This window comes from Manis javanica, chromosome 3, assembly GCF_040802235.1.
Source record: "Manis javanica isolate MJ-LG chromosome 3, MJ_LKY, whole genome shotgun sequence".
Lineage (NCBI taxonomy): Eukaryota > Metazoa > Chordata > Mammalia > Pholidota > Manidae > Manis > Manis javanica.
Genome location: NC_133158.1, coordinates 58,885,006 through 58,906,768, shown reverse-complemented (window position 1 = coordinate 58,906,768; position 21,763 = coordinate 58,885,006). Strand labels below are relative to the sequence as shown.

The following is a 21,763-nucleotide window of genomic DNA, read 5'->3' as shown; positions in this document are numbered from 1 at the left end:
CCACTGGATTCTCTTTTTATAGTTTATATTTCTCTGCAGAGACTCTTTCTTTGTCCATTCATTCCAGATCATCTCATACATTCAGCTGTGTTTACTTTGACTCTCAGGGAAGATAGTTATAGTAGATGCTTAAAAGTCTTGGATAATTCCAACATCTGGATCATCTTGAGATTAGCATTTTTATCAATCGTCTTTATCCTTGAGAATTGTTCACATTTTACTCATTCTTTGTATGACAAGCAATTTTGGATTACAGACTGGGCATTTTAAGTATTACATTGTGTCCCCTTAAACTCCTGCAGAAAACAGTGGTTGTTTTGTTCGTTTGCTTTAGCAGGCAATCAATCAATTCAGTTCAGTCCTAAAGTTCGGTCTCACCTTCTTACTGGGTAGCAGTTCTGATGTTAATTCAGTTCTCAAAGCCTTTGCTCTGCTGCCTCGGGTCTGTCCCCCCACAGCTCTGGGTGAGCTCAGGATTCGTTCCAGCTCATACACACAGTAGGGAATCACCTTCTCCAGCTCTCACCTCCCCAGGATTCCTCTTACACTCCAGCTCACAGGAGTGCATTTCCTAGGTTCTCTTGTCGGAGCGACCGGCCTTTCTCCGAGTTTAAGCTGCCTGTTCTGTTGCCTCCTAGTGTTGTGTGATCAGGGTCACCCTTGGGCAGAGCGGAGAGAGAGACGAGAGAGAGAAACGAGATTGCCCGTACACATACATATACACTTTTTAGGCCAAAGGTTCCTTTTTCCTGATTCTTCTGGACAAAAATACAGAATGTCTCTTCGCACCCTGTGGGTGCCACTCTGGAGTTCTGCCACTGAGTCACCTTGGGGCAGGGCCTGGAGTGCCAGAGGAAGAACATTCCCAGTAATGAGGATTGCCTCTCACACTCTTTGGCACGTAGGGGGCCACTCTTTGGCCACAGGGACAGGGCATCTCTGAGGGCTTTGCTTGTGTGGTTCTGCTGCTAGGGCCACATTTGAGCCAGCATTGGGAGAGAAAAGAGGAGAAATTTCAAAACCAAACAAAGTGGGCAACCCTCCCCTGTACAGGCTGCTTCTTCAAGTTTTGGCTCCCTTCCCCAGTCTGCCTGCTGTTTACTTTTCAGTTGTCAGTGGCTTTCTGTACTTGTCCTGTGTTTTTAGGTGTAATCAGTGGGAGACATAGGCTCTAGTGGGCTGCCTTCACCATGGCCAGCAGCACAAGTCCATGTTTGATATGTATTAGAGTTTATAATCCTTTTTCAGAAGCAGACCATAGAGGCTCAGACTCAGGGCCAGGTCAAGAGCCAAAGATCACAGGCAGGAGGAAGTACAAGACGGGCACATGTGAGGGGCAGGAGACCTGAACCATTCTTGCAATAACTGACTTGGTTATTGACTCCATTTTTTTCTTCTCAGGTTTCTATGGGACTGTTTCTAGCCCTGATTTAGGAATGCGTGAAATGAAGATTGGACCCATCACCTTTCAGGTGGCCTCTGGAGATATCACCAGAGAAGAGGCAGATGTGATCGTAAATTCAACATCAAAGTCATTTAATCTCAAAGCAGGTACTTTACTGAGGATTTTGATGAGTGTAATATTTAACTGTTGGTTTATCCATACTGAATAATGTAAAAATTCTGACATGGTTTCTAATAATTGGTAACAATTGTTTTATGAATGTTTCTTCTTTTTTATCAGAAATACCCAGGCTACAGGATTCCTCTGATGATGGGGAAAAGGTTTAGATAATGAGGCAATCATTTTAATGAAAATGTACTGTACTGATTTTTTATTCATGTTTGCATCATCTTGATTTTCTCCTGTAGGGGTCTCCAAAGCAATTTTAGAATGTGCTGGCCAAAATGTGGAAATGGAATGTTCTCACCAAAGTAAGACATGTTACTTTTTGGTCCTAAACTGTAAGTGGAAGGCTGAATATGGGAGGCTGTGGAGAGGCTGGGGAAAATCTTGGGATTGAGGAGACAACCTGTGAATCTTAAAATCATACATTTGGCAAAACAATTCAAATCACGGAGAATTATATGTGAAAAGTAATCTCTCAGTTAAAAAGGGGTAGTAAGCAAGAAAAGAGTCATTGAAGATATTTTAGGAGTTTCCCATTCACATTAAATGCTTTATTTGCCATCCCAAACATTTTGCTTTCTAAACAAAGAGGGGGTTCAGCCTCTAATGTATTTTTTTGTCATGTGTTTCCCAGCTCAACAGGGCAATTGTGACTATATAATTACCCAAGGAGGGTTATTGAAGTGCAAGAATATTATTCATGTCGTTGGTGGAAATGATGTCAAGAGATCAATATCCTATGTTTTGCAAGAGTGTGAAAAACGGAATTACTCATCCATCTGTCTCCCAGCCATTGGGACAGGTTTGTAGACTTTGGCTGTTGAGTCTAATTTCCTGGATGTCCACTTACCCTTAGAGAGAGAGCACTCAGCCATGGACCCATCACTCCATCAGATTCTGCTCAGGAAGTACGAGTATCTCACACTGGCATTCTAGGCCCTCCATAAACTTAGCATTAATGAGCTGTTCACTTTCTGGACTTCCTTCTAATCCTCTGTCCCATATTTGGTTTTTCTAAGTTTCTACAACTCCTCTTAATGTTCCCACATGGAATGCTATGTCTGCTTTCTATATCTAAAAGTAAATTTTATAGTCCCTTTATGTTTTCCTTCCCTTCGTAGTTTTATCTAGTCCTAGCAGATTAGCCAATGTATTATCTGTTTGTTTATGTCTATATATTCATGTATCTGTCTATCTATCATTTATCTTTCTTTTTTTTTAAATGTAAAACATTTATTTAACCTGAGATTGATGGAAAGGCTTCTAAACAGTTTTAAATGTTCTTTGATCTTTTATTTTTTTCCTCCTACCCCAAGTCCACCCCCACAAACCCCATTACACTCACTGTCCATCAGCACAGTAAGATGTTGTAGAATCACTACTTGTCTTCTCTCTGTTGCACAGCCCTCCCCTTTACCCCACCCCCCACATTATACATGCTAATCATAATACCCCTTTTCTTCTTCCCCACCCTTATCCCGCCCTACCCTCCCATTCTCCCCAGTCTCTTTCCCTTTGGTACCTGTTAGTCCATTCTTGGGTTCTGTGATTCTGCTGCTGTTTTGTTCCTTCAGTTTTCCTTTGTTCTTATACTCCACATATGAGTGAAATCATTTGGTACTTGTCTTTCTCCACCTGGCTTATTTCACTGAGCATAATACCCTCTAGCTCCATCCATGTTGTTGCAAATGGTAGGATTTGTTTTCTTCTTATGGCTGAATAATATTCCATTGTGTATATGTACCATATCTTCTTTATCCATTCATCTACTGATGGACACTTAGGTTACTTCCATTTCTTAGCTTTGTAAATAGTGCTGCGATAAACATAGGGGTGCATCTGTCTTTTTCAAACTGGGCTGCTGCATTCTTAGGGTAAATTCCTAGAAGTAGAATTCCTGGGTCAAATGGTAAGTCTATTTTGAGCATTTTGAGGAACCTCCATACTGCTTTCCACACTGGTTGAACTAATTTACATTCCCACCAGCAGTGTAGGAGGGTTCCCCTTTCTCCATAACCTCGCCAACATTTGTTGTTGTTTGTCTTTTGGATGTTGGCCATCCTTACTGGGGTGAGGTGATATCTCATTGTGGTTTTAATTTGCATTTCTCTGATAACTAGCGATGTGGAACATCTTTTCATGTGTCTGTTGGCCATCTGAATTTCTTCTTTGGAGAACTGTTCAGCTCCTCTGCCCATTTTTTTAATTGGATTATTTGCTTTTTGTTTGTTGAGGTGCGTGAGCTCTTTATATATTTTGGATGTCAAGCCTTTATTGGGTCTGTCATTTACGAATATATTCTCCCATACTGTAGGGTTCCTTTTTGTTCTATTGATGGTGTCCTTTCTGTACAGAAGCTTTTCAGCTTGATATAGTCACACTTGTTCATTTTTGCTTTTGTTTTCCTTGCCCGGGGAGATATGTTCATGAAGAAGTCGCTAATGTTTCTGTGCAAGAGATTTTTGCCTATGTTTTTTTCTAAGAGTTTTATGGTTTCATGACTTACATTCAGGTCTTTGATCCATTTCGAATTTACTTTTGTGTATGGGGTTAGACATTGGTCCAGTTTCATTCTTTTACATGTAGCTGTCCAGTTTTGCCAGCACCATCTGTTGAAGAGACTGTCATTTCCCCATTGTATGTCCACGGCTCCTTTATCAAATATTAATTGACCATATATGTTTGGGTTAATGTCTGGAGTCTCTCATCTGTTCCACTGGTCTGTGGCTCTGTTCTTGTGCCAGTACCAAATTGTCTTGATTACTATGGCTTTGTAGTAGAGCTTGAAGTTGGGGAGTGAGATCCCTCCCCCCACTTTATTCTTCTTTCTCAGGATTGCTTTGGCTATTCAGGGTCTTTGTTGTTTCCACATGAATTTTTGAACTATTTGTTCCAGTTTGTTGAAGAATGTTGCTGGTAATTTGATAGGGATTGCATCAAATCTGTATATTGCTTTGGGCAGGATGGCCATTTTGATGATATTAATTCTTCCTAGCCAAGAGCATGGGATGAGTTTCCATTTGTTAGTGTCCTCTTTAATTTCTCCTAAGAGTGTCTTATAGTTTTCAGGGTATAGGTCTTTCACTTCTTTGGTTAGGTTTATTCATAGGTATTTTGTTCTTTTTCATGCAATTGTGAATGGATTTGTTTTCCTGATTTCTCTTTCGATTGGTTCATTGTTAGTGTATAGGAAAGCCACAGATTTCTGTGTGTTAATTTTGTATCCTGCAACTTTGCTGTATTCTGATATCAGTTCTAGTAGTTTTAGAGTGGAGTCTTTGGGGTTTTTTATGTACAATATCATATCATCTGCAAATAGTGACAGTTTAACTTCTTCTTTACCAATCTGGATTCCTTGTATTTCTTTGTTTTGTCTAATTGCCATGGCTAGGACCTCCAGTACTATGTTAAGTAACAGTGGGGAGAGTGGGCATCCCTGTCTTGTTCCCAATCTCAGAGGAAAAGCTTTCAGCTTCTCACTGTTCAGTATGATGTTAGCTGTGGGTTTATCATATATGGCCTTTATTATGTTGAGGTACTTGCCCTCTATACCCACTTTGCTGAGAGTTTTTATCATGAATGGATGTTGAATTTGGTCAAATGCTTTTTCAGCATCTATGGAAATGATCATGTGGTTTTTGTCTCTCTTTTTGTTTATATGGTGGATGATGTTGATGCATTTTCAAATGTTATATCATCCTTGCATCCCTGGGATGAATCCCACTTGGTCATGGTGTATGATCCTTTTGATATACTTTTGAATTCAGTTTGCTAATATTTTATTAAGTATTTTTGCATCCACATTCATCAGGGATATTTGTCTGTAGTTTTCTTTTTTGGTGGGGTCTTTGCCTGGTTTTGGTATTAGGGTGATGTTGGCTTCATAGAATGAGTTTGGGAGTATTCCCTCCTCTTCCATTTTTTGGAAAACTTTAAGGAGAATGGGTATGTCTGATAAAATTCTGAGGTAAATCCATCTGGCCCGGGGTTTTTTTTCTTGGGTAGTTTTTTGATTACTGCTTCGATTTCTTTGCTGGTAATTGGTTTGTTTAGATTTTGTGTTTCTTCCTTGGTCAGTCTTGGAAGGTTGTATTTTTCTAGGAAGTTGTCCATTTCTTCTAGGTTTTCCAGCTTGTTAGCATATAGGTTTTCATAGTAGTCTCTAATAATTCTTTGTATTTCTGTTGGATCTGTCATGATGTTTCCTTTCTTGTTTCTGATTCTGTTGATGTGTGTTGATTCTCTTTTTCTCTTAATAAGTCTGGCTAGAGGCTTATCTATTTGGTTTATTTTCTCGAAGAACCAGCTCTTGGTTACGTTGATTTTTTTCTATTGTTTTATTCTTCTCAATTTTGTTTATTTCTTCTCTGATCTTTATTATGTCCCTCCGTCTGTTGATCTTAGGCCTCATTTGTTCTTCTTTTCCCAATTTTGATAATTGTGACATTAGACTATTCATTTGGCATTGTTCTTCCTTCTTTAAATATGCCTGGATTGCTATATACTTTCCTCTTAAGACTACTTTTGCTGCGTCCCACAGAAGTTGGGGCTTTGTGTTGTTGTTGTCATTTATTTCCATATATTGCTGGATCTCCATTTTAATTTGGTCGTTGATCCATTGACTATTTAGAAGCATGTTGTTAAGCCTCCATGTGTTTGTGAGCCTTTACTTTCTTTGTACAATTTATTTCTAGTTTTATACCTTTGTGGTCTGAAAAGTTGGTTGGTAGGATTTCAATCTTTTGGAATTTACTGAGGCTCTTTTTGTGGCCTAGTATGTGGTCTATTCTGGAGAATGTTCCATGTGCACTTGAGAAGAATGTGTATCCTGTTGCTTTTGGGTGTAGAGTTCTATAGATGTCTATTAGGTCCATCTGCTCTAGTGTGTTGTTCAGTACCTCTGTGTCCTTATTTTCTGTCTGGTGGATCTGTCCTTTGGAGTGAATGGTGTGTTGAAGTCTCCTAAAATGAATGCATTGCATTCTATTTCCTCCTTTAGTTCTCTTAGTATTTGTTTCACATATGCTGGTGCTCCTGTGTTGGGTGTATATATATTTATAATGGTTATATCCTCTTGTTGCACTGAGCCCTTTATCATTATGTAATGTCCTTCTTTATCTCTTATTACTTTCTTTGTTTTGAAGTCTATTTTGTTTGCTCCTAGTACTGCAACACCTGCTTTTTTTCTCCCTATTGTTTGCATGAAATATCTTTTCCATCCCTTGACTTTTAGTCTGTGTATGTCTTTGGGTTTGAGGTGAGTCTCTTATAGGCAGCATATAGATGGGTCTTGTTTTTTTATCCATTCAGTGACTCTATGTTTTTGATTGGTGCATTCATTCAGTCCCTTTACATTTAGGGTGATTATCGATAGGTATGTACTTATTGCCATTTCAGGCTTTAGATTCGTGGTTACCAAAGGTTCCAGGTTACTTTCCTTACTATCTAAGAGTCTAACTTAACTCACTTAGTATGCTGTTACAAACACAACCTAAAGGTTCTTTTCTGTTTCTCCTCCTTTTTCTTTCTCCTTCATTCTTTATATATTAGGTATCAGATTGTATACTTTTCCTCTGTTCCTTGATTAGCTTTGGGGATAGTCAATTTAATTTTGCATTTGCCTCGCAATCAGCTGCTCCACCCTCCCTACCATGATTTTACTACCTCTGGTGACAGCTATCCAACCCTAGGAACACTTCCATCTATAGCAGTCCCTCCAAAATATACTGCAGAGATGGTTTTTGGGACATAAACTCTCTCAGCTTTTGCTTATCTGGAAATTGTTTAATCCCTCCTTCAAATTTAAATGATAATCTCACTGGATAAAGTGATCTTGGTTCCAGGCCCTTCTGCTTCATGGCATTTAATACATCATGCCACTCCTTTATGGCCTGTAAGGTTTCTGCTGAGAAGTCTGATGTTAGTCTGATGGGCTTTCCTTTGTATGTGATCTTATTTCTGCCTCTGGCTGCTTTTAACAGTCTGTCCTTATCCTTGATCTTTCCCATTTTAATTACTATGTGTCTTGGTGTTGTCTTCCTTGGGTCCCTTGTGTAGGGGGATCTGTGGATCTCCATGGCCTGACAGACTATGTCCTTCCCCAGATTGGGGAAGTTTTCAGCAACTACCTCCTCAAAGACACTTTCTATCCCTTTTTCTCTCTCTTCTTCTTCTGCTATAATGCGAATATTGTTCCGCTTGGATTGCTCACAAAGTTCTCTCAATATTCTTTCATTCTTAGAGATCCTTTTTTCTCTCTGTGCCTCAGCTTCTTTGTATTCCTCTTCTCTAGTTTCTATTTCATTTATTGTCTCCTCCACCATATCCAACCTGCTTTTAATACCCTCCATCGTGCTCTTCAACGATTGGATCTCCGATCTGAATTCATTCCTAAGTTCTTAGATGTCTTTCTCTACCTCCATTAGAATGCTGATGATTTTTATTTTGAACTCCCTTTCAGGAAGAGTCACGAGGTCCATATCATTTAAGTCTTTCTTGGGAGTTATATTAATAATTTTACTCTGGACAAGGTTCCTTTGGCGTTTCATATTTGTATGTGGCGCCCTCTAGTGTCCAGAAGCTCTATTCTGGAGCTGCTCAGCCCCTGAAGCAATGTCGGGGGTCGCAGGGGAGCAGTACTGGTGCCAGGGGGGAGGAAAGAGCTGTTCCCGGCCTCCTGGCTCCTGTGCCTGTCTCCACTGCCTGAGCCAGTGGGCCAGTCTCACAGGTATGTTTTTGTCCCAGAGCAACCAGATATGGATCCCTGCTTTCCACAAGCAGCTGGAATCCCAGTGTCCCCAGGAACTCTGCCTGTATTAACGTTCCAACCCGGTAGTCATGCGAGTCTCATGAAAGCACCATGAAATGTAGGTTTTTGCTCCCAAAGCAGGTCTCCGGAGCTAGGTATTCAGCAGTCCCAAGCCTTCCACTCCCTCCCTGCTTGGTTTGTCTTCCTCCCTCCCGTGAGCTGGGGTGGGGGAGGGGCTCGGGTCCCAGCGGAGCCACAGCTCTGGTACGTTACCCCGTTGGGTGAGGTCTGCTCTTTTCTCCAGGTGTGTGCAGTCTGACCCGGTCCTCTTTCCTGTTGCTCTCTCAGGATTAGTTGCACCAATTAAATTTTCTAATTGTATCCAGTTGTAGGAGGAAGCCTCTGTCTCTCCTCTCACGCTGCCATCTTTAATCCCATCTCCTCATTTATCTTTCATAGTGTATAACAAGTTTATAAAATTGATGTGCAAAGCTCATTGTTAAAGGATAACACTATTTGTTTATAAATATGGTGTCTCCCGTTTACATTTCCTGATTCTTGATATAAATTGGAGACATATAGTATTTTTAAATAATACTTTTTAAGCAGTAAAATATCCAAGAGATTCCTGAGCACAACAAAAATATCTTGAAAATATGTGACCATCTGAAGTATAAAATAGCAAACGTAAAGAATAGCATGATTATAAAACTGTTTGAAAGCTTATAAACAGTACAAAATAGTTTGCCTTTTCTGAGTACCTAATTATACATTAGTGCAAACAAAAATGTCTCAAAATTTAATGGCTACAAATCTCAAAAGACTCACAGAGGTGTGCAAAACAAATTTCTTTAATGTCATGCAAACTGAACCCAGTTCTTGATTAATCCTTTCCAAACAGTCATCCAAGGCTTCCTGATTTAATCTCGTCTTCAAAGTGATTTGTCCTTGTAGAAGGCATTTGATTTACTGCTGTCTCAATCTGGTCGTTTCCTTTTGTAAATTCATTGAGAAATCATTCCATTTCAGCTGGGATCCTAACTTTTGCTGTATATTCAAAGTCATAACTATATGGTGCTACTGAAGTCAGCTTACACTGTTCTTAGCTAACTGATTTATTCTTCTCCCAGGTGGATCTCACAGACTATCTAAACTCCATGTGGCAACAGTTCAGGAGAAGAGCTATTTTTAGCATGGATGTCAGTGGCTTTTTCTGAATACGTTTTTTTTCATCCAAATCATCTAGAGGAAGAAACTGGATCATCTATCTATATTTAATGGACACCCCCTAATGACTTCTCAGTCTCTGTCTCCATCTGCTTTTTCCTCTGAGCTCTGGTCTTATGTTTCTACCTTAGCTTTGTTTGGGCCAAGAAAGCAGGCAGCCTAGGGGTGGCCCAGACCTTCCCAGAGGAGGCCCTGGAGAAGTGAAAGAAGAAACAAGAGATGAGGCTGTTTTTCTTCTGTATAAATATGTGCACCTGTTTGAGTATTTCTGAGTCACTGCAGACCTATTGACCTGGTGGTACTGCTGGTCTGCACAAATAAATCAAGGCCAGCAGATCCTCCTTGCTTGCCTTCTTTACCAGTCTCTATCACCACCTGAGCTGGTCCTTAGACTAATGGATGGGGGAGCTTTCTCCCTTAGAGGTGTTTTTTAGTTGAACTGGGACTGTGATCAAGACAGCTTCTGGCAGTAAAGGAAGCCCTGTCCCTGTCCTTATAGACACCTGCCTAAGGGGAGAATTGAGTAGTCAGGCATCTCAAGCTCAGGGCAAATTTCAAACTCGATTCACTATCTGAACCAACAGTGCCTTCCCAAACCTGCCCTTCCTCTTCTGTCCCTGATCAGGTTAAAAACATCACTCTGTACATGGACTCAATTGACTATAAGCTCTTGATCATTTCTGTGTTTATAGCTTATTAATTATTTTGATGGAATATTCTCTGAGTGCCTGCCATGTGCTAGGCACCATGCGTAGGCACTGGGGATAAAAGGATGACTAAGAAAAGGGTCCAGTCCACAGAAAGTGCCCAGCCTACCATGGGAGGCAAACATGTAAACAAACAACTGCCTTATGTGACTCCTGATGTACACAGGAAAGTGTGTGGGTGGCAAAAGGGAGAACAAAGGGTCAAGGAGATCCCCAGTTGGGCACTACATCCTGCTAACCTTAATTCCTAATGATCTCTTCAGTGCCTACATCTGACTTCATTCTGACCTCTTTTTGTTCAGCTCTTGTCTTTTGCCTAAATTTTTAATAAAGCTTCCTACCTAAACTTGGGCTCCCTGCCCCAGCACCTTCTGTACACCTCCCCCAGATTTATCTTTCTCCAAAACAGACTTATTCCTCTAAACACTCCAGGTCGAACACACCATGACCCCGTTAAACAGTTCTTTCTGGCATAGCCTTCCCAGCAGTTTTCCATACTTGATTGACATCTCTTCATTGCCATGTATCATATCCTCTGTGGCCTAAGTGCCTAGATGAGCTCTAGCCCATGATGGGACACAGTAACTGTTATTGAGAGAGGAATGAAGGTATCTGAACACTCCCATTTAAATTCTTCCAAATATCATGAAATAACCACAACTTTGCAAAGGAGAATTCCCATTTATCCCTGATCATCTGATCAAAACAATGCACAAACTGTTGGTTAGTTTAAATGGAGTTTGTCTACATTCCCACTGTTTATCCAGCTAAGTCAAAGAGGTCTGCTCTAACTTCTGCAGTAATGGTGGGCACCATTAGAAGGATAATCCAAGTGGGCCTTTAGTCTATCATACCAAGCTGGCCAGGGAACTTTTATATTGCCCCTCTCAGCCTGCAATGTGACTTTGCCAGTTGCCAGTCATACAGGACTGCTCCATGGCTTTTCATGGTGCTTTTGAATGGACTCATGATCTTACCTAGGCAGTAGGCTTGAGAAGCAAGATACAGCATGCTGTTACGATTAGCACACATAATGTAGGGGGGCACAGGGAAGGCAGTATAGCACAGAGAAGACATGTAGTAACTCTACAGCATCTTACTTCGCTGATGGACAGTGACTGCAATGGGGTGTGGGGGGAACTTGATAATACAGGTGAATGTTGTAACACAATGTTGTTCATATGAAACCTTCGTAAGATGGTATATCAATGATAGCATAATAATAAAAAAAGACAGCATGATGAAAATAGGAAAAGACCTGCTTAGGTCGCAACCTTGAACCTTGCAACTCAGCTAAAAGTCACTGGCTGTGGGAGGAAAAGACCTGGAGGCTCATGGCTAACATGTGTGCAAAGAATTATTATAACAAATAGATTATTCCAGGTGTCTTACAAAATTAGCTTAAGTCAGTTCCTTAAAGACATCTGCGAAAATGAGGATACATGCATAAAGTCAGGTGATGACTGAGCCAAAAAAATTGTTGTTCTCTTTATTTAAAAAGTATTGTATTTCAACATAGATTAACATGTTTTGCTTTTATTGATCTTTTGAGTGCATTAGTGAGCCAAAAAAAAAGGTGTACTGTGCTTTGTAACACAGGAACTCAGCCGGGATCAGTTGAACAGAGCAGATACGAACATCAGGCACCAAACGTTAGGTTTCTAGATCTTTTGTTCATTGTTGGGCTGTTGGCTTCCAGACATCTTGGAACCCAATGCATCTAGGACCTCAAAAGCGTTTGCTGATGCACTGTTAGAACTAAGTCCATGTTGATGAAAAAGATGGGGAGCAGGCATTTATCCTGTGAGAATTGACTTAATCTTCAGCCTTTTCTAGTTGGGTCTTTTTTACCCCCAGTCATTTTCCACTCCCCTCACTCCCAGTCGTTTTTATTATTTGTCTTTTCAGGAAATGCCCAGCAAGACCCAGATAAGGTTGCTGAAGCCATAATTGATGCCATTGAAGAGTTTATCCAGAAAAGAGTGCCCCAGTCTGTGAAAAAAGTTAAAGTTGTTATCTTTCTGCCTCAACTCCTGAATGTATTTTATGCCAGCATGAAAAAAAGAGAAGGATCTCGGGCTTCTCCTCAACAGTCTGTGATGTCTAAAGTTGCAGGTGAGTTGTGTATTTTTATGAAGTGCATATTCCTGATATTGATGTCACATGAGAAATAATCTGTAATGAACTATCAGAAAGAGAAATTAAGAAAAAAATCCTACTTACAATTGCCTAAAAAAAATACCAGGAATAAATTTAGTCAAGCTGGTGAAAGTCCTGTATACTGAAAACTAGAAGACACTGATGAAGGAAATTGAAGATGACACAAGTAAATGGAAAGATATCCCATGCTCATGGGTTCGAAGAATTATTGTTAAAATGTGCAATCTAAAACAATCTACAGATTCAAAGCAATCCCTCTCAGAATTCCAATGGCATTTTTCACAGAAATAGAACAAATAATCCCAAAATTTGTATGGAACCACAAGACACTCTGAATAACCAAAGCAATCTTGAGAAAGAGCTGAAGTTATCACACTTCCTGATTTCAAACTATATTACAAAGCTATGGTAATCAAAACAGTGTGGTAGTCACATAAAAAGAGATACATAGATCAATGGAACAAAAGAGAGACCAGAAATAAGTTCATGCATATACATGTCCTTGACTTACAATGGGGTTAGGTCCTGATAAAACCATTATAAGTAAAAAATGGGACTTACTACACCTAACCTACTGAACATCATAGCCAAGTCTCAATTACCTTAAACATGCTCAGAAATTTACATTAGCCTGTAGTTGGGCAAAACCATCTAACACAAAACCTATTTTATAATAAAATGTTGAATATCTCATGTAATTTATTAAACACTGTACTGAAGGTGCAAAACAGCATGGTTGTATAAATATAGAATGCTTATAAGGGTATCAGTTGTTTACCCTCATGATTGTATACTAAGTGGGAACTATGGCTCACTGCTGCTGTCCAGCTTCACAATAGAGTGTCATATTGCATATCACTAACCTGAGAAAAAGTCAAAATTCAAAATATGAAGTACAATTTTTACTGAATGCATATTGCTTTCAAACCATCATAAAGTAAAAATATCAAGTCATCATAAATTTGGGACCATCTGTATAGTCAATTAATTTATAAAAGAGGAGCCAAGAATATACAATGAGGAAAGGATAGTTTCTTCAATAAATAGTCTTTGGTGCTTGCTTCAGCAGCATATATACTAAAATAAATGGTGTTGGAAACACTGGACAGCTAAATGCAAAAGAAGAAACTGGACCACTATCTTACACTATACACAAAAATCCACTCAAAGTGGATTAAAGACTTGAACCTGAAACCATAAAACTTGCAGAAGAAAATATAGGGGGTAAACTCCTTAACATTAGTCTTGGCAGTGATTTTTTGGATTTGACACTAAAAGCACAAACAAAAAAAGCAAAAATAAACCTGGGAAAACCTCAAACGAAAAAGCCTCTATACAGTAAGGGAACCCATTAAGAAAATGAAAAGGCAGCCTATGGAATGGGAAAAAATATTTGCCAGTCATATACCTGATAGGAGGTTAATATCCAACATATATAAAGAACTCTGACAACTCAATAGAAAAACCAAACAATCCAATTAAAAAATGGGCAGAAGATCTGATAGGCCTTTTTCCAAAGACATACAAATGGCCAACAGGTCCATGAAAAGGTGCTCAACAGCATTAATCATCAAGGAAAAGCAAACTGAAACTGTAATGAGCTATCACCTCACCTGACAGACTGGCTATTATCAAAAACGTAAGAAATAACAAGTGTTACTGAGGATGTGGAACAAAGGGAACCCTTGTGCACTGTTGGTAGGAATTTAACTTGGTGCAGCCATTGTGGAAAACATTACTGCAGTCTCTCAAAAAATTAAAATAGAGTTACTACCTGATCCAGCAATTCCACTTCTGGTATTTATCCAAAGGAAATGAAATCACTATCTCAAAAAGATATCTGCACCCTTATATCTATTACAGCATCAATTACAATAGGCAAGACATGGATACAACCTGTGTCTATCAACAAATAAGTGGATAAGGAAAATGTGGTGTGTACACACACACACACACGTACACACACACACACACACATACCCCACTGGAACATTATTCAGCCATAAAAAAAGAAGGAAACCTTGCCACTTGCAGCCACATGGATGTACCTAGAGAGCATAATGCTAAGTGAAATAAATCAGACCAAGATAAATACTGTAGGATATCACTTATATATAAATCTAAAAAACATACTCACAGAAGAGATTGGTGGTTGTCAGAGATGGGGGTGGGAGGGTGAAAGGTGGGCAAACTAGGTCCTGGGGATGTAATGTACAGCATTGTGACGAAAAAATAATCTTCCTTTCTTTTCTCGCTTAGCATTTTTGAGCTTGTCAGGTCAATCTCCCCCAAAAAAACATCCTTTGGTTTTGGAAAAGAAAACAGAATCAGCAGTTTTTCAGGTGTGTGGTGAAAATGAAACATGTGTGGAGAATGCCCTCTCCTGGATACAGGATCTGATTAAAAAGGAACAATGTCCTTACACAAGTGAAGATGAGTGTATCAAAGACTTTGATGAAAAAGAATTTCAGGAATTGAATGAGCTGCAAAAGAACTTAAATATTACCATTTTCTTGGACCATAAAAGACCTCTGATTGAGGTTTGGGGAATTAAAGATGCGATAAAGGCTAGAGATGCCATTGAGAACATCATCAAGAGAGTTAGACTGGCCAAAGAACAGGAATCCCGGGCAGCTTGTGTAAGCGAATTTATAGAATGGCAATATGAAGACAATAACATTTTTCATAATTTTGACAAAATAACCAATTTGCAATTGGAGGAAGCAAAGAAGGAACAGAGAAAGACTGTTAATATCAAAATTAATCATCAGAGCTACACAGTGGACTTGAAATTATATATTGCAACAGGTGCAAAGGGACGCAATTTATCTGTTCGGCGCCTCATGAAATCTCAAGGTGAGTCAAACTTTCATGCTGGTTATCCATTATTTTACAGCTACTTTGAGCTTAACCTGTTTCGTACATACATTAAAATTGTATTCAAGTAGGAAAAATTCAAGCATAAAATAAAAACCTTGGTCTCTGAGCTTGAAGCGCTTGCATTATGACCCGGAAGATGCTGCGTGAGCATACCCGACAGCCTGAGGATGACTGTCTTAATGGTAATAACCACACTTTGCATTTTCTCCCATCTCTGCAGTTTGCAAGCTTCCCAGAGCCAGTTCTGCTGGGGAGGTAATGTCTGCTTCAGCCAGGAGAGAAGCCATGGGCTTAAAGAAAAGTGGCCAGTTTTTTTCTAGAACAAATGGGAGAAGACAGCCTGGTCAGAGAGTGTGTGTTCTCTGTGTCTAACAGAGAGTACCGGGAGCCTGTAGGATCTTCTCCCAGAAGTCACTTCCTCCTTTGCTCTAAGGTTCCTTGATGCACACACATCAGGAAGCAGCCTTTGGATCCTTTGAGGGGCTCTGCTCCCCAAGGAGGGAATGCTTGTCTTGTGTAGACAGCCATGCCTGCCTTCAAACCACATAACTCCCCCACTGAAAACTAGCAGATTGGCTTCCTATCCATTATCTTCATCTCCTGTGAGATCAGTGTGAATAAATTCCTCAGACTCTGAGCAGCCCTAGGACAATGGCAAATCAAGGAGGGGATTCTGTTTAGCAAGAGAGGAGATAGAGCTGCCACCACAACCTGTGACAGAGCAAAATCTGCCACCACCCGCCTCTTCAGGCCATGAAAAATTGTGGGAGGATGGGTGTGGTGGGCCTGTGGTGGTGCTGAGTTCTGGCAAAACTGCACACCTTTGTAAACAAGACAACAGTGACTATTTAAAACATTGTAAGGAAATAATTTATTGCTAAATTACTAAATTATGACAGATTAGTGACTGAGCAGAACACACAGCCGAGTTCTACTACACCAACAGTTCTCAGGAAGTTGTTAAGATGCAGGTACACAGATTCCACCCCTCAGATTTGATTCAGTGGATCTGCAGGTTTGTTTTTTTTAACAAGCATTACAGTTGGTTCTGATGTAGGTTGTCTGTGGACCACGTTTTGAAAACATTCTTCTAGAAAGATAAGGAACTTCTTGAACAAGTTGAATTAGAAGACTGTAAAATAAAAAAACAGGTGCTACTCAGTTATTCAAAGCTTCTCAGGAATGTGGACTATGCAGCCTTCCCAGGTGGGAGGGAGTCCTCAAGTGCCTCTTTTGCAGTTGAGATCCCTGCGAATTGGAGTGATATGAAACAGAAGAATGTCTGTGTGGTTGAGCTACAGCCTAGCCAAGCAGAATACAGCACTGTGGCGAGCAAGTTTAATCAGACCTGCTCAGACTTCAACATAGAGAAGGTAAGCCTCTGCTGACGTGGGCTTTCTTAAGTGGAAATAAGTGGTATCATAGTCCTGGATAAACACATTTCATTCACTTCCCATAACATTTTTTTTTACCCAGAGTTTGAATATGTTATGGTCATTAGATTTTAGATTCTATTCATATTACTACAACTACTGAGACGTGAAGATTGGGATTCTGTGTCGGTTATTACAATATAATATTAGATTGTAATATATTGGAATACTGAAGACACATATTTACTTTGTAGAGCAAGCTAATAAAAATTCAAAGAATATGGCTTCAAAGTTGGACTTGATAACTAGCAAACAACACAAAGTGACAGGCAGAGGCTCCTCAGATCGGGGTTCTGCACTTCTGCCCCACCCCCCACGGCCAACAGTGTTCACTTCCTTGGTAAATCTGTTCATCTCCCTTATTTTGTAATCTTCCACTTTTAAACATTAGTATTGCCCTTTGAAATTATGTTCTCTGTTGATTTCTATGGTAATATTATATTGACGTTTTGTCCTTCTTTAACTAATTTTCCTCTGATTATCATTGGTATCTGTTTCTCCTCCCAATCCCTAATCTAAGCTTTACCTACAGGGCTTATGTTTTGATCTTCTGTCTCTGCACCTCATCAGGAAATGTTTTTCCTCTGCTTGGCTTGAAATGTTACTTCACTGTTGCTGGCTCCCAGATCATCTCCAGTCTGAAATTTTGACTCAAGCTCTAGGACATATCCCAGTGGCCTAAAGCGTCTCTACTTGAATGTCTATCTGCTGAATCAGTTTCCCTAAAACCTAAGTCATCATCTCCTCATTTCCCCTTCCTTCCCCATTTCTGTCCTCAGTTCCACCACTTTCTGAATAAAGCTGGAAATCTTTGAGTATCTTCCACACAAAAATGAATCTGCCAATAAGGCCTGCATTTTCTTTCTTTGCAAATTTTCCCTTACTCTCTATTTGCACAGCCACCACTCTGTTTACTCATGTGGTTAAGCACATAATAATTCAGAAATGATTTGAGGTGTCCTATGAAGATATATATCATACATTCAGATAAAAAAATAGATAAAAAATGTATAAAAAGAAACAGAAGTATGGAAAATAAGATAATACAGGGGTACTGTTAGGTCACAAAAATATGTAACATGAGGTCTTAGTAGTTACTGGAGGAGGACCATAAATTTGTCTCTGAGCTTCCCAGTAGACAAAGCAAAGAAGTAAACAGCCAGCCACAAGATTCATAATGTCCATACATCAAACACAAACCATGTGATCAGGAGGCTCAACAGGTTTTCACTATACTAAGATTGACTAAGAGATTCAGCCTGTGAATCGAGTACTAGAAAACAACTTCAAAATCATCCTCAGAGTAAATTCAATATAAAATTTTATACCACTTTTTAAAACAATTCCTCAGTGTAAACCAGTTGAGTAAAAGCAATTATATGAGGTACCAAGACAACATGATTCAAGCATTCAGCTCTTTGATGGTTTGGTTCTGAGATAACAAGTAAGTTTCATTCCAAATACCAATTACAGTCACCTGGTGGTGGCTGACTGACTCATTCCCATGAAATGCCAAGTCCAGATGGAACAGAACCATCCGGTGGACCAGCATATCTGCAGTGGGCCCTGGAGGCTTGCCGTATTTTGGCAGACCTTGGCCAGAGAAATTATTTCACTATTTTTTTGTAGTGAAACCTTTTCTCAAATAAAATCTTAACCTGAAATCCCAGCATATGAAAGAGGTAACAGCAGAGCGAGGGTTATTTAGGGCACCTCTGTGGAGATACCTACTACTATGAAAACACTAACATGAAGAATGGGTGGTCTGGCATCCTCCATGACAGTTAGGACTTGTGACTAAGATTTTTAATGTGCATAAACTTCCACTGAGATTCAACAATTTTGCCCCATTTGCTTTTTCTCCCACTGTTTTTGCTGAAGCATCTGAAAGTAAGTTGCAAACATCATAGCACTCCTAAATATTTAGCAGCTATCTCCTAAGATTAAAGATGGTCTCCTAAATAACACCCCCATTTTCCCATATAAGGAAATTAACATTGATTCAATAGTATCCCATATAAGGTCCATATTGAAACTTTTCCAATTGGTCAAAACAGCTTTCATTTACCTGCCCTGTCCCCTGCCCAACTCTGGGTTCACATATTGCATTTGGTCATTGTGTCTCCTTTAGCTCTTTTAATAACAGTACTGCTGCATTTAAAAAATTATTTTTCATGATATTGAATTTTAAGATAGCCAGTTGTGTTGTAGGATGTCCTACATTCCGGCTCTGTCTTGCCTAGATTTTTCCTTTCTCAGAACCCAAACCAGTGTTCTTGTAGATTCTAGATCTGCCTGTTTCCTCTTGAGTCTGGAATGAGTCTCCACCAGAGCCCTGGAGGTCGCTTCCCAAAGAGTATGGTCAAAGCATGGCCACTTGGTTCTGCGACCAGATCCCCTCCTAGCAGGCTTCACGGCCCTCTCTTCCAACTAGGCCAGAGATTTTCACTGGTTAATTTCCTTCTTGACTAGACACTCTAGTGCTTAGCCCATCGCACCAGAAGGACTGAGGAGGGCCAAGTGACAAAGGAAGGACGCCACCAACAGGAGCAGTTAGAATGCAGGTACAAGCAGGCAGTGGGAGGCTTGGTTGGCCAAGTTCACACAGCAAGGACTGAAGATCCTAAACAGTTTTTGTTCTTGTGTGGTACTTAAAGATGTTAAAATTAAATTCACATTCTTCCCAAAGCCTGTTTGTGTGAAATACTGGACCTAAAAAGATTTCAGAATATGGAAAGCAGCCATATGGCATTGAACTTGCTGTTTCTTTTAATTTTTATTTATGAAAAATAGTCATCCCGTTTCATTTGTCATCTCTTATCTAGGGCTTTTGGCACTGACAGAATATTTTTCCTTATTGATTTGCAGATTGAAAGGATCCAGAATATGGATCTCTGGAATAGCTACCAGGCAAAGAAAAAGACCATAGATGCAAAGAATGGCCACATAACAAATGAGAGGCAGCTCTTCCACGGGACAGATGTGGACTCAGTGCCGCATGTCAACCAAAATGGCTTCAACCGCAGTTATGCTGGAAAGAATGGTACGGGAGAGTACAGGGTGCTCTGAATGAGGCGTCAGCCACGGGAACCGAAACAGGCTAGGGGACAGTGTGAATTACATCGTGTTTCCCCGAGGTTGGTGGCCACAGTGCAGCCAGAACTTCAGGGTCACAGTCAGTGCTGCATCCCAGAGGGACTGATTGGCCCTCTGGAGTGGAGGAATGGTTTTTTGAAATTAAAAACACACTAAAAGTTTTTGAGTCTTTAATGAGAAGAACTGAACATTGCTTTAACATTATTTGGCACACAGGGTCAACATGTCAAATTACAGACTAAACTGAAATTCTGAAAAACGTTTTGTTTTTCTCTTCACAGCTACGGCGTATGGAAAAGGAACATATTTTGCTGTCCATGCCAGTTATTCTGCCAATGATACATACTCTAGACCAGACAGAAATGGGAAGAAGCATATGTATTATGTGCGAGTACTTACTGGAACCTACACACGTGGACATCAGTCATTAATTGTGCCTCCGGCAAAGGATGTTCAAAATCCTACTGACCTGTATGACACTGTCACAGACTGTGTGCAAAATCCAAATCTGTTTGTGGTATTTTATGACTACCAAGCTTACCCAGAGTATCTCATTACTTTTAGACATAGATACTAACATTTTGGTATCCTTCACAGAAGACAGTAGATACATCTATCTGTAAGATAAGTTTTAGGGTGTTTTTTTTCTTAACAACTTTTTCTGAAATAAAAGGATCCTTGTCACTGAAGTCAGACTCTCTTCAGCTTCTCCTTCATAACTGGAATGAACCTTTTCTGAGAGCAATAAATGTGAGAATTTAAATCAGGTAACTTAGAACTATGTGTCCACAACCACAGACATCAAATTTGTAGACAAAAAGAACGGGTTTATATCTTCAGGAAAAGAGAATAACATTAAATCTTAAAGGTAGAGGGCACAGCTATGCAATTTCAGCTGCTGCTGGAGACATCCCTGTCTCAGGATGCCATATTGCTGCAGGGGCACAGGATTTCTGAGAGGGTAGGACTGCTGTCCTCTCTGGGGCAGGAGTGGTGTCTTATTCCTCCTTTTTTATCCTTGAGCTGAGGTCTGTACCTTAGGTGCAACAGATACTCCTGAAATGTTTCAGAAACCAATTAAGAATGAAAGGCTTAAAGCAATCCTGAGAAGGAAGAATAAAGTGGGGGAGATCTTGCTCCCCAACTTCAAGCTCTACTACAAAGCCACAGTAATCAAGACAATTTGGTACTGGCACAAGAACAGAGTCACAGACCAATGGAACAGAATAGAGTCTCCAGACATTAACCCAAACATATATGACCAATTAATATATGATAAAGGAGCCATGGACAAACAATGGGGAAATGACAGCCTCTTCAACAGCTGGTGTTGGTAAAACTGGACAGCTACATGTAAGAGAATGAAACTGGATCATTGTCTAACCCCATACATAAAAGTAAATTCAAAATGGATCAAAGACCTGAATGTAAGTCATGAAACCATAAAACTCTTGGAAAAAAACATGCAAAAATCTCTTGAACATAAACATGAGTAACTTCTTCATGAACATATCTCCCTGGGCAAGGGAAACAAGCTAAAATGAACAAGTGGGACTATGTCAAGCTGAAAAGCTTCTGTACAGCAAAGGACACCATCAATAGAACAAAAAGGCAGCCTACAGTATGGGAGAATATATTCATAAATGATAGATCCGATAAAGGGTTGACATCCAAAATATATAAACAGCTCACGCACTTCAACAAACAAAAAGCAAATAATCCAATTAAAAAATGGGCAGAGGAGCTGAACAGTTCTCCAAAGAAGAAATTCAGATGGCCAACAGACATGAAACGATGCTCCACATCGCTAGTCATCAGAGAAATGCAAATTAAAACCACAATGAGATATCACCTCACCCCAGTAAGGATGGCTACCATCCAAAAGACAAACAACAAATGTTGGCAAGGTTGTGGAAAAAGGGGAACCCTCCTGCACTGCTGG

The 21,763-nt window shown here is 39.9% G+C and overlaps 1 protein-coding gene across 2 annotated transcripts in view; it reads left to right on the top strand.

Moving 5' to 3' along the window:
• The window catches only part of PARP14 (poly(ADP-ribose) polymerase family member 14), a 45,210-nt gene extending 24,700 nt beyond the window's left edge, over positions 1-20,510 (top strand). The window contains exons 10-17 of one of the 2 annotated variants that reach the window (XR_012129175.1): positions 1,402-1,551; positions 1,813-1,875; positions 2,205-2,372; positions 12,161-12,367; positions 14,672-15,268; positions 16,532-16,665; positions 19,198-19,289; positions 19,594-19,726. Coding sequence is in view for 1 of the 2 variants with exons in the window: in XM_073231541.1 (XP_073087642.1) it covers positions 1,402-1,551; positions 1,813-1,875; positions 2,205-2,372; positions 12,161-12,367; positions 14,672-15,268; positions 16,532-16,665; positions 19,594-19,768; positions 20,103-20,398 (1,790 nt within the window). In the remaining variant the exon portion in view is untranslated. Of the gene's footprint in view, positions 1-1,401; positions 1,552-1,812; positions 1,876-2,204; positions 2,373-12,160; positions 12,368-14,671; positions 15,269-16,531; positions 16,666-19,197; positions 19,290-19,593; positions 19,769-20,102 lie in introns of those variants that run through there. The other variant, XM_073231541.1, reaches the window with a different exon arrangement.
• Positions 20,511-21,763: the final 1,253 nt, after the last annotated feature.